At 35.8% G+C, this 17,916-nt stretch overlaps 2 protein-coding genes across 3 annotated transcripts; one reads left to right on the plus strand and one right to left on the minus strand.

Moving 5' to 3' along the window:
- Positions 1–1,971: 1,971 nt before the first annotated feature.
- On the plus strand, positions 1,972–12,631 carry LOC129300196 (serine/threonine-protein phosphatase BSL3-like). Of its 2 annotated transcripts, XM_054938739.1 has the most exons (22): positions 1,972–2,290; positions 2,429–2,871; positions 4,305–4,365; positions 4,473–4,551; positions 4,681–4,760; positions 4,843–4,937; positions 5,050–5,149; positions 6,102–6,171; positions 6,749–6,850; positions 6,936–7,017; positions 7,406–7,585; positions 8,282–8,555; positions 8,640–8,877; positions 8,972–9,142; positions 9,482–9,720; positions 9,978–10,062; positions 10,147–10,245; positions 10,329–10,528; positions 10,616–10,691; positions 11,389–11,524; positions 11,608–11,747; positions 11,908–12,631. In XM_054938739.1, exons 2-22 carry the CDS (start codon positions 2,436–2,438, stop codon positions 11,989–11,991), a joined length of 3,027 nt encoding a protein of 1,008 aa, XP_054794714.1. In that variant the 5' UTR covers positions 1,972–2,290; positions 2,429–2,435; the 3' UTR covers positions 11,992–12,631. The 2 variants fall into 2 exon arrangements, with proteins under 2 accessions (XP_054794714.1, XP_054794713.1); XM_054938738.1 differs by having other exon boundaries at positions 1,972–2,871.
- Positions 12,632–13,344: 713 nt separating this feature from the next.
- Positions 13,345–17,031, minus strand: LOC129300198 (uncharacterized; the record flags this gene model as incomplete). The annotated part of the gene is made up of 6 exons (XM_054938741.1): positions 13,345–13,701; positions 13,823–13,861; positions 15,011–15,118; positions 15,281–15,394; positions 15,808–15,881; positions 16,954–17,031. Coding segments are annotated over 6 exons (500 nt in total), but the record flags the coding sequence as incomplete, so codon positions are not given.
- Positions 17,032–17,916: the final 885 nt, after the last annotated feature.

Below are 17,916 nucleotides of genomic sequence, written 5' to 3' on the forward strand. Positions count from 1 at the left end.
GTGTTAGTGATTATTAGTTATAGATTTTTTAGTAATTGAAGAGTTGTAAATTGTACGAGTAATTGTAAGAATGAATATTTAAGAAGTTGTATTTTATTATTGTTAGACTTTTGGGTGGTTATATTAGAGATTAATATTAAATTTTGTTGAATGTTTTCATGATTAATGTCTTTTTTATTTAAATTGTATTATTTTAGTCATGATCGGTTTACCTTCTGAGTTGACTCCTAATTCAACCCTGGTTAAATAACTAACCCGTAACCTGTTGGCTTGACTCGTTCAATAATCGATTTGATTTTCAATACTTTAATTGAAACACGAACATTTTATTTTGAAAATTAGTTTGTTGTAGATATAATTTTGATGATTTTGAAAATAAACTTGACCTCACGTTGGACTCCCACGGTCACGTTTAATTTGTTTTCTTTTTATAAAAATGAAAGGGAAACGCAAAACAAAATACAAAACTTAAGCAACTAATTTGTTTTCGAACCAAGCAATTGAAAGTTAATTATCAAAATGACGGTAAAAATTGGAAAGACACAATTTTTTTCCCTAGCATGTGTCAAAGGTAGTTTGACATTTCTAGTTCTCACAAGCATTTCAATAGTTTTCAAATAAATACCAAACATGTATTTCTTAAAATGAAAAGAAAGAAAGAAATGTATTAAAACTTTTTGGGTTGCTGGAAAATTCAGTGCAAGAAATATTACACGTCCGTCATTAAACGATGCGCAGCCTACAGCAAAACATGTTCGTATAAATTTTCATGTTATCAGCCGAACTGCCACAATTCTTGAACTGTACAGTATTTATATTTTTAGACAGGTCCATTATATTTTGGAAAAAATCAACCAAGGATCATTAAAGAAAAATTTATATAAATCAAGTATAAATTATTGTTGAAATCAGAATGAATGCTGGTTAGTCTTTTATTAATAAATCTTCATTCGAATTTTAATAATAATTAATTTTAAATTAACAATAATATATACTGATTTATTTTCCATCCAAATTTTAATAACAATCGATCTTTGAATGATATAAATTTTATCTGGCAGTCCATACTTGCTATTTTCCCTTATGTTTTTGCTATTTTTATATGTCAGCATCTCATACTTGATACCAAATAAAGGACAGTTAATAATCCAGATTTGAGCGTAATCAGATAAAAAATAAAGAACAGCTCGCCAGCCGTGTACATTAGTCAGTGGCCACGCCGCATCAAAAAACAAATCTCAAAATCTAATCACCATATCCTAACAGTTCAGTTTGTTTGAAAATGTTTAATTAATTCCTGGTTTATTATTTTTCACCGCTTTTCAGTTTGAACGAATGAGCCGCTTGATGGTATATACTACACGATTTTTATTTATAAGAAAAATTATTATTTTTTACTTATTTTTTATATAAATAAAATTACATATTTCAATAAGCATTAACTACGTATTTTTTAAATCATCTCTCATAATTTATATTAATAAAAAATAATTAATACATACTTATATTAATTAATAAATAATATTTTCATTAAATTTTTTTATTTTCAAATATAATTATTATAATTAATTAATTTTTTTTAAATTATGTGGTATAATCTTATTTCCTTACATATACATACATACATACATACATACATACATACATACATATATATATAGAGCAGCGAAAGGAGTATCATGGTTCACGGGTGATTTACGAAGCTTAAAACTTTGAAGTTGCCATTATGGCTACAAGGTGGCTGAAGGGAAACCTCCTTAGAATCAGGAACCAGTGAAGACCGCTAATAGTTTATCAAAAATTCATTACTGGTTATCCCGGTTATCCGATCTCCGTCCTCCACCGTAACATGCTGTTGGCGCCGCCGCGCAACTTCACCCATGCATATAATTACCGGTTGATTCCGGTCATTTACTGCACATGTCTTTTTTAGAGGGAGAATATTCATATTCTTATTTTCTTAAAAAATACGGAAAGGCAGAGAAAAGATTAGTGAGAGAAAGATACGACACCTTCAACTCGGAGAGAGGAGTCAGCCAGCTATTGCTGGGCAGAGAAAGTGATTGGATTTAATTTTATCTTAATTTATTTCTTTCGCTTTTGGTTCGTGAGTGCGAGTTTGTTTGGGGGGCCTAGAGGCTGTCTCCGTCCCGTATCGTTTCTGCACCGCTTCTTTTCTGAGCTTCACGGAGGGGGTAGAGACGAAAACCTAGGGGAATTTCCATCGACTGGATACTGTTTTGGAAAATTTACGTGTCTCTTGTTGAATTAAAGTTCTCGAGGATCTGAGGTAGGGTTTTCGATCGTGGCTATTAAGTTTCTGAGCCTCAAGCGTTTGGATTCGAAGAGGCAATTGCAATGTTGATTGGAAATGCGATTATGCGCCGATTTTAGCTCCGATCTTAAAAAAGTTGCCTAAATTTTTTAGTGAAGCAATGGATGTCGATTCCTCGATGCCCCCGGAAAGCGATCACGATCGTGCCGTGCAAAATCATACTGCTAGTCAGGCTCCTGCAGCTATGGATAGAGGAGAGCCAGGTGAGCAGCCGTCGTCCGGAGGCGGCTCTCAGGCAGAGTCGCCAGTGCAGCAGCAACAACAGCAGCAGCAGGCGGCTGAGCAGGTGCAGCAGAGTCCGGTGGTTGGACCTAGGCTGGCGCCAACTTACACTGTCGTGAATGCAATTTTGGAAAAGGAAGAGGATGGGCCAGGGCCGAGGTGCGGCCACACTTTGACAGCGGTGGCAGCTGTTGGAGAGGAGGGTACATCTGGATACATTGGTCCGAGGCTGATTTTGTTTGGTGGTGCCACTGCACTTGAAGGGAATTCTGCTGCTGCTGGGACCCCTTCATCCGCCGGGAATGCTGGCATACGTATGTGTTCCTGAACTAATTATATTTTTACATTATGCTCTGCACATTTAACATAACTCAGAGATTATGGATATTCAGACAATTAAACTGCGTAACTATTGTCGTTAAGTGTTAGAATCTGAAATATTTAGTTGCGCCGATGGGCTTTTGTTTAGTTCTAGTTATTATTGCTGTTTGAGTGAGAATCCAATTGCACTGTTGTTGTATATGCTTAAATGCAAGCTTACATGCAACGAATTGATGATTCTCTGGACTATTCAATTTTCTTGACATCTTTTGGTCTTTGGTCCCTGTGATCTAGGGCGCTTCCTAATAAGGGTATTATGTTGTTTACAAACTTTACTTTGTTGAGTTTAAAAGCATCAGAACAGCTTATTTAAATTGATGGCAGGGAGAGGATTTGGATAGTTTCGTTTTAGAAAAATAGAATAATTCAGGTATACATGCTTGGATATGAATTTGTCATTTATAGAACTTTCACTCATTTTTTTTTTTAATTTAGACAAGCAGGCACTAACGGTTGGTCTGAGATTAGAATTGGGGTTGAACCTATGATCTGGAACTTTTATGCCACAAGGCCATTGGCATAAAACTTAACACTCTTGTACGACTATGTTTCCTATATATTTTGGTCAATACAGTTCGAACTTGTAAAGTATAGGTGAAAACCCATCCAGTTCATCCTCCTGAGGCAAACATTTGGTGGGGATGCTGTTTGAGTCGGTGATTCATCAATCTAGGTGGAAATGTAGACAGCAGAAATGGGGTGACTTGAGGTTCTTTTTAAATGGGAAAGCCTTTTATCCTTTCCATATTTCCTGTAAATCTTTGATTGCAAAATATGATAAATCTTACCAATTATTGTTTCAGACTTTCAGTGGTATAGGAACTTCATGGACCCATTTTATACCCTAGAATGTTCATTATTTCAGTGTATGTTGTTAGCAACGTTCATTACAAATAATGTTGCAAATGATGACATTTATTGAAAATGCCAATGGAGTCCAGTTTCAATATAATTTCCACGCACTGTTTCATAATTTAGGTGATCATTTTTTGTATGTTATTTGAAGCTCTAAATGACTTTACTCTCTTTAAGCTTAAGTGATCCAAGTTGGATGCTGTCCTGATTTGTTGTAGCTGTTAAATATGGATGTTTGAATCTAAATAATGAAAACTTGATTTGGTTCAAACATTCTTGAATTTATGGGGATTTGTTGTCATCTACTTGTCAACCTGTAAAGGAAAAGTGCAAGATGAAGAATTATTTCTTTAATTTTGCATACTATTTTTTTGGTTTGACAAGAATTAGTATTGATTGGATTGGATTGAATTGAAAGGTGCTCTATGAGGAAGCGAAATTGCTGTATTATAGGTTTAATAATTTTAAGTGATAAATGCTACATGCTCTAAATCGCACAATTTATTTGCAGGTTTAGCTGGTGCCACAGCTGATGTTCACTGTTATGATGTCTTGACTAATAAATGGTCTAGGTAAGCTTAGAATTGAAGGTTTTCTTTTCATCCTGCGTAAGACCTAAGTAATGCTTCTATGCCTTTCTACACTTCACTTTCATGCTAATAAGTGATTTATAAGACAGGATAACTCCCTATGGAGAACCTCCAACCCCCAGGGCTGCACATGTGGCAACTGCTGTAGGAACGATGGTAGTTATTCAGGTACTGTGCAGAGGGTAGATCTTTTACCTATCTGTGCGTCAGACTATTAGTAGATTTAGTTCCTCTCTCTCTCTCTCTATATATATATATAAATATAAATTCTTACTGGAACATTGCATTGCAAAACAGGGTGGCATTGGTCCTGCTGGTTTGTCGGCAGAGGACCTTCATGTTCTTGATCTCACTCAGCAACGGCCACGATGGCATAGGTTGGATTTGTAATCCATGTGAATTTTTCTTAACATTTCTGACCATATTTATCTAATATGGCACCTTCTGAATTTTATCTAGAGTTGTTGTCCAAGGCCCAGGACCGGGGCCACGTTATGGACATGTGATGGCTTTAGTGGGGCAGAGGTATCTAATGGCAATTGGAGGAAACGATGGTAACAACTTAAAACTTAAGTGTTAACTCATTAGCATTGTGCACCACGAATGTCTACCTTCTCTTTTTCAATGAAAAAGAAGTGTTGAACAAGGATACTACTTTATTTCCAGGAAAAAGACCTTTGGCTGATGTATGGGCCTTGGACACAGCTGCCAAGCCTTATGAATGGCATAAATTGGAGCCAGAAGGAGAAGGCCCACCACCATGCATGTACTCTTCTTTCTTTATCAATTCTGCATTTTAATGAACTAAATTATTGACATTGCTGTGCGCATAATTGTTTTAAAAGGCTTTGGATATAGGACAGTTTCTGTCTATTTTGTGGCCATCGACTTCTTTAACCAGGTTTTGCGGTTTCTTACTTTTATGCACAGCATGAAAATCTAGGAATCGTTGGAAGTGTAAAACCCCCCCCAAAAAAAAAAAAAAGCCTTTTTGGCAAAATCTGTGCATTCAAGTTATCTGTAATTTTTGTTGCCTTGTCATGGCAACCATTTCATTCATTGGTTTGTTGCTTCGAAATAAAATTTACTTGGTTAGGAATGACACAAGCTTATATGTCCTTAACCTTTTCTTTTCATTTCTTTTCTTTTTTCTTTTCTTTTTTTGGGTTACTTTTAGGGGGGGTTTAATCCTCCAATATAGAGCTCCAGAAGGGCTTGTGATTTGAAGCTTCACTTAAGTCTTGAAATATTTAACAGGAATGTAGCCAATTTTACATGCTATGTTATTTGTTAAAGTTTAGAGGGGCAGCATTATTTTTAAATGCTATAGTCCACTTGTCCATAAATGATAAAGCACAACAGCGTCATATAATCTGTATAGCCGATCCTATGTAGTGAGATAAGGCTTGTTGTTGTATAGTTCACTCCCCCCCCCCCCAAAAAAAAAAAATCATGACATCATATGGTTAATGTCATGACCAGCAATAATGTTTTGTTTTCTGGAAGGGGCAGCTTAGCGTGACCTAATGTTATTTACCATGTTCACAAAAGCTTGTGGCTTGTTGTGAGCATATAAAGCACTTTACCTTAAAAGATGTCAACACTTAATTACTGAAACTATCTCTTGTAATGATTTCAATTGGCTATAATATAGTGCTTGAAATTTATTTGAGATGATGTGGGGATGAATTTCATGTTTCCATTTATTTTTTGAGTAGGTATGCAACTGCCAGTGCACGCTCTGATGGGCTTCTTCTGCTCTGTGGAGGAAGGGATGCCAATAGTGTAGTGAGTTGTTTGTTTTGAATTTTACGTTTACTTATTCTCTTGATTTAGATTTTGTGGGAAGTCTTGCTTTTATTTTATGTTTACTTGCTCTTCAAAATCTGCTTGCTGCTGATCCTTTGAGCTATAGTTTTGATGGAGGATAGCTTTTGTTTTTTTATTTTTTATATTTCTGTTTGGTTACTAGACTTTATTTCTGGACAGTGTTTATGTTCATGCTCTTCTTTGCACATATTGATATTTGAAATTTTAGTAGATAACATTCACTTTTCACTGTAGTATTTTCTCTGTGATTGGGAATTGAAGTCCAGTTTTACTTCAGTTAATTACTCAGACAGGTTAAATTCCTACAATTGCATTGATAGTGTCATTTTATGTCTGAGTGGCATAAATCTACAGTTTGGTATTCCTAGCAATATCTGCAATTTGTTTTCCTGGCCCATTTATCATGTTAACTAATACTAATTGTAGAGTGGTGTTTATTCAAAATTCCTCTTCAGAACTTGTGAATTGTTTCCTTGTAAGCTTTTTAAAAAAATTTCTATTCTTCTGCCCCTTATGCTGGGTTTGTTTCTTGCAGCCATTGGCTAGTGCATATGGACTTGCAAAGCATAGGGATGGTCGATGGGAATGGGCAATTGCCCCTGGTGTTTCACCATCTCCAAGATATCAGCATGCAGCAGTGGGATTCAGTTTTTTATTTTGTTCTGTTAACTTAGTTGATTATATATTCCTGGGATTATAATTGCCTGATTTGATGATCCTAGGTATTCGTTAATGCAAGGCTCCATGTTTCTGGAGGAGCTCTTGGTGGAGGGCGCATGGTAGAAGACTCATCAAGTGTTGCAGGTACTGGAATAATGATGTTCTAGAATTTACCTGTTTGTTGAGAGCCTCTGCTATATTTTTTTAATATATGTTATTTTTAACTTTTTTGTGTGGCCGTGTTTGATCCCAAAGGTTTGTATTATGAAATAATAGTTATTAGTTTTTATGCCTTTGCTTCTATCTGAGGCTCTTACTGGTTGCATCTTGATAGGAGAGTGACTTCTAGAACTATTTGTTTTAATCAAAATAAAATGAAAGTTCCAAGAGTTTTTCTCTGGTTCCTAGTTGTTGCCATAGTCTGGGGTCTTTTACCCCTATTCTTGGGCTATGTAGAGCCAATATCCAGCCATGATCCTGTCAAAGCTTTATTTTTTCAGAAAAAAACTTATAACATCACTTTCATTTGTAGTGTTGGATACTGCTGCTGGTGTTTGGTGTGATACCAAATCTGTTGTTACCAGTCCAAGAACTGGTAGATACAGTGCTGATGCAGCTGGTGGAGATGCCTCAGTTGAATTGACACGGCGATGTAGGCATGCAGCTGCTGCCATCGGTGACCTTATTTTTATTTATGGTGGTTTACGTGGAGGTAAGATATGAATTGAACTCCTTAGAGATTTGACTTCTTGAATCGTATCTCTCTTGATGTCACATGATAATTTGATTTGATCAATATAGTTCACTACGTCAGACTCCACTTAGACAAAATTTCAGGTGTTATCTAATGTTATTGGAAGAATGGGGAGAAGGAAACTGATCATGGTAGTCATGGCTTTCATACTGTTGAACATGTGAATGTTTAGCATGACGTTAAGAAACTTGAGTTGGGAAGAGAACTTAGACAGCTAAGAGAAACATGGTGTTGGTGATATGCGTAGGTCTTCAACTGGCTCAGACAATGACATTGGAACAAACAAGTTTGAGGGGGAAAAAGAAAAGAAAAGAAAAGAATTCCAATGAAAGAAAGTCAGTAAAAGCAGCAATCTTAAATCAAAATGTTCTGTTATTCGTGTAATATAAAGTAGTAAATATTTTTCTCTGATTTATTTTTCCTTTTAATTTGAAGTATCTTTTAGATTAATTCTTTATACTTTTTATTTTGTGCCTTGACTTGAAAATAGCTTAGATGTTTCTATTCATCTCTCATGGTGGGATGGTCTGTTACATGGAGATTTTGGGATTTAATTTGTCTTAACTTTTCTGGAAATGTTCTCCTGGGAATAAAACCTTGAGGTTTCTCATTTTGAAGCTGGATTGACCATTATATGTTGGGTTTGTACTACAGGAGTATTGCTTGATGACCTACTTGTTGCTGAAGATCTTGCTGCTGCTGAAACAACAAATGCTGCTTCGCATGCTGCTGCTGCAGCGGCTGCATCTAATGTACAAGCAGGACGATTACCTGGGCCATATGGATTTGTTGATGATAGGAACAGGCAAACAATGTCTGAAGCAACTGCTGATGGTTCAGTTGTTCTAGGAAATCCTGTGGCTCCCCCTATAAATGGTGACATGTATACTGATATCAGCACTGAGAATGCCATGCTCCAGGGACCCCGGTAAGATAGTGATCATTCACATTGGATGAAGTAATTAATTATTGTTACTTTGGCTTCATCATTCTCTGGATAATATTTGAACAGGAGAACTAGTAAAGGTGTTGAGTATCTGGTTGAAGCATCAGCAGCAGAAGCTGAAGCTATAAGTGCCACATTAGCTGCTGCTAAAGCACGACAAGAGAATGGAGAAGTTGAATTACCTGACAGAGACCGTGGGGCTGAGGCTACACCTAGTGGGAAACCAATATCTTCCCTGATTAGGCCTGATTCAGCAGGACCAAATAATATTGTTCCTGGTGGAGTTCGGCTGCATCATAGAGCTGTGAGTCTATCGTTGTGATTGCAAAAAGTACTATGTCAAGGTTATCTTGATATCATTGATTGTGGCTTCTGATTTTTCTTGAATTTTCTTCAAGGTTGTCATAGCTGCAGAGACTGGTGGAGCATTAGGCGGTATGGTTAGACAGCTTTCAATTGATCAGTTTGAAAATGAAGGCAGGCGAGTCAGTTATGGAACTCCAGAAAGTGCAACTGCAGCTAGAAAATTATTAGACCGGCAGATGTCCATCAATAGTGTCCCAAAGAAGGTGAGTTTTGTGTGTCTAATTAGTTATCAAACAGGCATGGATTAAAAATGATAAATATAGTTGATAAAAATATATATATATATATATATATTATTTTAAAAATTTTACTATATAAAATTATTCAGTAAGATTTTGAGTTTCCAATATCTGATAGATCATGTCATTTTTAGATGAAAAGAGTTTACTAATTAGAATATGCTGTGTTATGGCCCCCTCCAAAATTTTTCTTCTTTGTGAAATGTGCTGTGTCTTTTGTCTCATTTTCTAGAATATCCCCATTTCAAACTGTCTTGTTATTTCAGTCTTGTTTCTTATGGAGTCATTTTACCTTCTTATCAGGTCATAGCTCACCTGTTAAAACCTCGTGGCTGGAAACCACCTGTTCGCCGACAGTTTTTCTTAGACTGCAATGAAATTGCAGATCTTTGTGATAGTGCAGAGCGGATATTTTCAAGTGAACCAACTGTTTTACAACTTAAGGCACCAATTAAAATATTTGGTGATTTACATGGGCAGTTTGGGGATCTTATGCGTCTCTTTGATGAATATGGTGCACCATCAACTGCTGGTGACATAGCGTAAGTTTCTCAATTGTTATGCGGTGTAGAATGTTATGATGATATGAGGCACTATGCTGATGGATCTCATCCTACATGGGGGTTCTCATACTTTATTAAGTAGTAGAGTGTGTGTGGTTGGCTTTATGTTTGTAATACTCTCTCTCTCTCTCTCTCTCTCTCTCTGTCTGGAGTTCATGATGCTCTTTTTGGACTATCATAAAACTGATGATTTAGATATTTAATTATGTTTCTAATGTTGTATTAATGACCATCAGATATATCGATTATCTATTCCTAGGAGATTATGTTGACCGGGGCCAACACAGCCTGGAAACTATAACTCTTCTGCTTGCTCTGAAGGTGTGCTGGATATTTGGGTTTTCGTTGTGTTTTTTATTTAGTTTGATGGCCTTAGATTTATGGATGCTTATGTGAATATTGCAGGTTGAATATCCCAACAGTGTGCATTTAATACGTGGAAATCATGAAGCTGCAGATATTAATGCCCTTTTTGGTTTCAGAATTGAGTGCATTGAAAGGATGGTAAGTAATATGATGCACTGGACACTGACTTTTTCCTTTAAAAAAAAAAGGTTCATCAACCAACCTTGTAAATCACTGGTCAGGGTGAGAGAGATGGAATTTGGGCATGGCATCGCATTAATCGTTTGTTTAATTGGCTTCCCCTTGCGGCCCTAATCGAGAAAAAGATTATTTGCATGCATGGTGGTATTGGTCGTTCAATAAATCATGTGGAACAGATTGAGAATCTTCAGCGTCCAATTACAATGGAAGCCGGGTCAATTGTGCTGATGGATCTATTATGGTTCGTCCATTTGTATAATGTAACATGCTTATGAAAGTATCATTTATGTTTATTTGGAAACTGACAACTTGAAATGTTTGTCACCAGGTCTGATCCTACAGAAAATGATAGTGTAGAAGGACTGCGGCCAAATGCTAGGGGTCCAGGGTTAGTTACTTTTGGGGTGAGTGTTCACGACCTTCTTGCATCTAATGATCATTCAAAAAATGAGCTAATGGTTAATTAGTTTTTTGATTCCCTGGATGAAAAATCACCAATTTGCATCGTTGAAGTTTCTAGATGATTAATATTATAATACTGTTTAAGATACTGACGCTATTTTGTTATTCATGAAATTCATTTTGATGTGTTTCTGCTGCTTGCTTTTTAAGTGTTTATTTAAACTCTTAGAATTAACAGTCTGGCATTTTGATCTGACATGCTTGCAAGTGTGATTCTCATATCTTGAAAGATAACAAAAATGATTGATTCCATATATTAGGTAGCACTAGAGCTTCAAAACACTGTAATGCATGCACTGCTCTAAATATTTTCCTTTTGGTACCTTTTTGATACGTGCCTCCTGTGACTGTACCGACAAAATAATTGCCTCTTGTGAAGGGGTAAAATGAATTGAATTGTAACTAAATTACTGTCTCGTGTTTTGCATAAAGTCTAAGTTGAACTGTAGTACTCATAGCTTATATATGGAGCAGTTTTTTTTTTTTTTAGATTTTATATTACATATAGATATATAGATGATGGTCATATTGGCCTAGCTTGATGGTTCCTGTACTTTTTCAAGGTTAAAACCTGTCTTGCCTTAGATTAACATGCTCTGTATGCTGCTATGCTCATCTTGATGACGTTTACTATTGTAGCCTGATCGTGTCATGGAATTCTGCAACAATAACGATCTTCAGCTGATTGTTCGTGCTCATGAATGTGTGATGGATGGCTTTGAGCGTTTTGCTCAGGGACATTTGATCACTCTATTCTCAGCTACAAATTACTGTGGTAATTTCCTGGCTTTTACATGCAGAGAGCTTATCTCCTCATAACATTTACCCTTCTGAAGTGTGAATCTTGTTCAAAAATAGGTACTGCAAATAATGCTGGGGCGATATTAGTATTGGGCAGAGATCTTGTTGTGGTTCCTAAGTTGATTCATCCATTGCCACCTGCACTCTCTTCCCCGGAAGCATCACCAGAACGTCATATTGAAGATACATGGATGCAGGTACTGCAACTTTATTCTTAAATGCTTTGCACTTTCTTGGTGCTGTATTGCTCCTATCAAATACAAGCGATAAGCTTTCAAGTGTATCTTGTGCTGATGCCGTAGCGCTCTTGTCACTATGTTTTAAGCTTTCTACTTCCAATTTTGTTAATATGCCTAGGAGTTGAATGCTAATAGACCGCCGACTCCAACTAGAGGTCGTCCTCAAGTTGCTAACGATCGAGGTTCCCTTGCCTGGATATAAAGACAGAAAATGTCTCTGCTCCCTAATATTTTGCCTAAATGGCTTGTGCTATCGACTGGTTTCCCCGTGTTCTGTAAATAGCATGATGCTGCCGTTCGTGGGGTATATTCGAACTTGTGATCTCAATCCCAGCACAAGGCTTGAAGGCTTTCTTAATTTCGGTTTTCATAACTCTATCAGCAGGCCTTGCGAACTTAAGTTTGAGGTGCAGATAGGTTGCTACTGCTGGTTTACTTTAGAAGGCTTGGAAGTTTCACTCTGGTTTCACCCCCGTGCTGTAAATTGAGCCACAGGCACGATGGTCATGGCTATGTCTATTATAGGTTATAAGTGTTGCCTCTTGTCATTAATTTTCACAAGGTTTTTCACTTACCATCCTCAGCCAATTATCCCAAAAAAAAAAAAAAAGGAAGTTGAGAGGACAAGAGGGTATTTTTCTTTTTTCCTTGCCTTCTTTAAGGTGATGGTGAAATATATAAATCAGAAACCTTTCTTCCGGTCCCTGTATTATAGAGATTTTGTTTTGTGTAATTCCCATCCTAGTTCTGTACCATTATTTTTTGTGTGAATTAGCTTATTCTGACTAAAAATTTTGATTATAGTTGTATTTCGCCCTCCACATTTGAGTTTGGGCATTGAATTTGCATCTGTATTTTGCCTTCCGCCACAAGGAAGACCTTGTAGTGTGCGTGAGTTGTTGTTCCCAGGGTAGGCGTGGCGGGGTCACGTGCGTTGTTGCCTTTCATTAAAGGATTATGTATGGGAGATCAACTCTTGTTTTGGCTCGAACTTATGTGATTTTAGTCAGCCAATGTCGTGGCTTGTTGCTGTCCATGATTGTGGTTGAGGATTTGTGATCGAATAGCAGCTAAAGTAAAATTAAGTTTGACTTTTCTGAAATTAGGTATTTGTCTTTAATTAAATCAAAACATATAGATGTTTGATATATTATTTATTTTATAATAAATTTTTATTATTGATATTATGATCGTATTAAAATTTACTTCTTTTTATTTGATTGAATAAAAATATATTAAATATATATTTTATTTATTAAAAAAATGTAAGATATTTTTAAGTATTTAAAAATGCAATTAATAAGGTTTTTCAAAAACATCATTAACTAGGAATGTAATTAATAAATTTTTTTTATTAACACATCTTGGTAAACAACGACTGCGTATAAACACAGCACATTTACAGAAAGCAAGCTGGTTGAAATTTATAGCCCATTCAAAATTTGATCCCCACACTGCCAGGACGTGATTTACCCGGCAAGAGGGACTTAGCATCGAGGTTTCTCTTTCCTTTTACTATTTTTAGAAACAAAAAAACAAAAAATCGACTATCGCCTCCAATCAAACAGCGATATTTTCCATGCACCAAAGTCCCGATGTCTCTCTAGCATCGACATTAACAATATATATTGATGTTGCCAGCTAGGTGTAGCTATTTTCACTCGGATAAGGAGGTCAACGCTCAAGATGCCTCTCATCGCCACAACAAACATTTATGCAAGTTTGATTTTGATACAAGGGATTGCCTACATGGACGACTTCTCCTGAACTTCTAAATACCAGCAATTCGGATTGCCTATGAAATTCTTGAACACAGTTGACGAGCCTAACCGCGCTTCACAGGCCTCTGAACGTAGGATTTGTTGGGATCTTCAGTCTTAAGTTTTGGAGGGCGAATCTCTCCTTTCTTACCCTGCCAGATGAAATCAAAGGGGTAATTCAAAGTCCCCAATTCATTGTTTACCCCCAACTAGCAGTGCTAACGTAATGAGTTTGCTAGTGTTAAGAAGAATTAAAAGTCAGCAATCTCTAACCTTCTTTCCGGCCTTCATAAAATCTCTCCAACTGGATACCTGATAATGAAATGGTTGTCAGCTTTTGTTTACTTCAGTATGAGGGTTTTATTTTTTAAAAAAGAAAAGAATCACTGCTTGCCAACAAAATTTTGTTGGAAGTTGTTGAGCATAAGGGGCAAAACATACATGATGGAAAATGGAGGCTCCTACTAAGAGTAGAACACCAAGGCTATTACATTGATTTTAATGTTATCTTTAAATTCTTAGGATTTATAAATTTAGTTTGAATTAGGACTTAAAAGATTTATCCTACTATCCTATCTTACCTAGGATTACTTTATACTTTATTATTTATCTTTATATTACTCCCTTTGGTTCCATTATAGGACACTTGAAGGATCTTTTGATCCTTAACATGAGGCACCTTATATGATATTAATTACATTTTCTCAATATTACCCATATTTAAACTCATTAAATATGAGAGAGAATGTAATACAAATTTAAAAAATTTTCATTTAAGTAAAAATAAAATTGAAAGTTTAATCTATTTTTAAATAAAGTTAATGACTTAACCACCTTTCCTCAGTTCTAATAAGGTAGTTAGAAGTGTCTTACAATAAGTACCGAAAGAAGTATCATTTAAAAATTTATTAGATTTACATTATTTTAAAAAATTGTATCTAAGGCTCTACAGATAGAGCTAAACTCTCCTTAAATGTTAGGCCTCATCGATAAATTGAATAGAGTTGAGAATTTTGTGTTGGCACTCAGGTTCTTTTTTTCTCCCTCCTTTCTCTGCTCTCTTCCCTCCCCTTCTCTTTGTTTCAAACCAATTAATCTACATGCTAAGCACCACCGAAGACTAAGTCAGTCAAACTGGCACCATATCAAAGGGGTCACCTTATTTCCTGGTCGGTGCCATGGCATTTCAAAAGCCAAGATACCAGCCGGCCACCCTAGGTCAATATATTCATTACACTGCCTACATTAGGTCATATTAAAGATAATTCATCCGTTATTCAGAAAAGGAATCAAACGCATTGGTATCTCTAAATTACCTACAGTGAAATAAAATTATTTTTTTAATTTATTATTCCCACCATAAAATCTGAATTACTAAACTATTTTCGTCCAGAATTCCAGATCATTTTCTGCATGATGCCAGTCAGCCACGTATGAAATAAATAGAAAACTAAAGCTAACCCTCTGTTCCCTGGTTCCTTCCCACTGCTCCTCATGTTCACGCTTTCTTTTCCACATCTCCTTCTGTTCCTCTTCTTCCCGTTTTAGTCTGCCTTCCTCCTCTGATATCTACATAAAAATGAACCAATGATCGCATAACATGAATTAGCTCAAATGTATTAATTTTTTCCGTTCAGATTTGAAAGTAACCAATTTTCAATGATCTCAAATTTGAATCATGCCCTCCCTGAGCCACATGGAAAAGAAAAAAAGGAGAAAAGGACCCCATACCCTCATTTGCATTTTTCTTCTCCTCCATTCTTGTTCTGTTAATAGCTCACGGACCTTGAGTTTAAGCTCCTGCTGGAATTCCTCTGATTGTTCATATTGATGATCATATTTTCCCTGTGATGCACAAGAGACACACATGGATGAACTTTTGAGGAACATTAAGGCATACAGCAGCAGCAACAAAAGCATGACAATTTATCTTTTCGTGTAAATAAAAGTGTGACAATTGCAGATTTTACCTTTTCTCATATATGCCCATTTTGGATTTTATCTTTTCATGTAAATATAAGGGTGACAATTTCAGATTTTATTGATACTTAAATAAAAGCATGACAAGCTAACTATACAAGGTTAAGGTCTAGCAATATCACCAATAAGTGTACATTCATACTCCAATTTCAAAGACAAACAAGGGCACAGTCAGACAGATGATAACACAAGAGCATATGAAATTCTAGGTTGTCAACTCCTAATTGATGAAGATCACCACCAGGAATATGAATCATTCTAGTAGTTTTGGCACATACCTCTTCTACCAAAGACTTAATTTTTGAAGCAGTATCTTTCTTCAATTGCTTCTTCCTCTTCGCTCTAAGCTCCTCTGTAGCACAAATCAATAGAAAAAACAAGAATTTTTGTTATATGCCTCTACCCTAGGGAAGTTTGACACCATGCCACGAATTTGGAAACTCTAATTCTCAGCACAGATATATTTTATATTTTACCTTGGGTTCGTATGTATGCCACAGCAATCATAACAATGAACTAAAAATAACACGTCATGCATCATTGATAAGTGAAAATAAAAAGAAAAAGATTTGCCCTATCATGAGTTCTCTAAAGATGATAGAATTAGGGGAGAAATTATGTATAGGTCCCGTGGAAGCATACTTATTTACAAATAAGTCCCGCAAAATTTAGAAATCATAGCCAGGTCCTTTGGAACCTGAGTGTAATTTGAATTTGAGATACAAAGACAATATTATCCCTATTAAAAATACTAGAGTTACAGTTGTAAAATATTGAAGCATGAGTTGTAAATTATTGATGTAAGTAATTGTAAACAACTAGTGTTAAACTTTGTTGGCAACACCTGATCAATTTAACTATTAGATATACAAAGTTATTATTGTAAAATGTTGAAGTGATAGTTGTAAATATTTGATTGATATAATATACTTTTAATCGGGGCATTATTGTCTTTGTAGCCCAATTTTAAATTATACTCCGGTACCAAAACGCTTGGCTGTAATTTTTGAATGTCGTGAAATTTAGATAAACATAAACTCCGAATCCCTTACTTTGTTTGAGTTTTGCTATAGGTCCCTACATGTTTATTTTTTGATATTCTAGGTCCCTATAACACCGCTCATGAAAGGACCTAGAACAAAAAAAATAAAATATAGGGACCTAAAACATTGAAAAAAAAAGTACAAGAACCTATAGCAAAACTCAAGTAAAGTACAAGAACTCAAAGTTATGTTTTTTTCTCTAAACTTATTTGTAAATATGTCTGTTTCATGAGACCTATACGTATTTTTCCCTAAAATTATTTCCCAAAATATAGTACGATAACTTTTTTGAGCAAACTGAACCTCTGTGAAATGAAGTTTCAGCTTTAACAAGGTAAGAATAATATGCCGAATTAAAAAAAAAAAAAAGCATGCACATACCTTTTGCTGAATTAACTTGGCTGAGAAGGTAATCTCTTTCATTTTGATCAAGTAACAATTGCTGGGCTTTTGCTAATGCTGCACACAAGTAAATAACATAACATATATTTAGAAAGTAAACAAAAACTTCAAGCCGTCAAGCTGCAGAGCTTATATCAGTGTTAATAATCCCTTTCAGTAAAATAGAAAAGAAAAAAATGTTAAATTACATGACGATATAAACTTTCAACCAAGAAGGAGATTAAACATTCGAAACAGAATCAACGTAAACATGGAGAGGCCTCAATTAAGTACCCAGCTTGCTGAGTGCCTGAGTAAAAGATTTTACTTATTGACTTGTAGCAAGCTACAAAGCAAGGGATACATGCCCTAACAAATTTAAAAAACTATTGATTCCTGAATGATCTATGCACAATGAAATTGATAAATTCTTTAATTGTCCTTAGCTTCTATTATATGATTGAAATACAAATGGGAAGCAACAATATCCAGGAAATAGTCAAGCAATGGCCACTGGGAGTGCTGTGGATTTCTATTTATTTTGGTTTGTAATAGGTATCTAGTGGAATTGGGAACTTTACTCTAAAAGCTAGTTGTTGAGGTAGGAGAACCAACGCACTCACTTAAATACCTCATTGAACATCTCATACTACTCAATGTAAGATTTAATATCCCATATTACTAAGTCTCCATCAATGGACCCTCATAGAAAGCCGACGTCCCAATGGCTACACTCTATGACACTCAATGTCTTGTCAATTAGAATCTTCTATAAGTAGCCCTCTTCGGAACCTCCAACAACCTAGGACCTGTGAGTTATGGGCAATTGATGAGTACCTAAGTGGGATGGGGAACCCTACCTCAAAAGCTAGCTATTGAGATGAGGGAACTATCCCACTTAAATACCCTATTGAACATCCCACACTACTCAATGCGGAACTTGATATGCCATACTACCAAGTC

Source organism: Prosopis cineraria, unplaced genomic scaffold (assembly GCF_029017545.1).
Source record: "Prosopis cineraria cultivar Desert tree isolate PC_DT_omini unplaced genomic scaffold, ASM2901754v1 PC1474, whole genome shotgun sequence".
NCBI lineage: Eukaryota > Viridiplantae > Streptophyta > Magnoliopsida > Fabales > Fabaceae > Prosopis > Prosopis cineraria.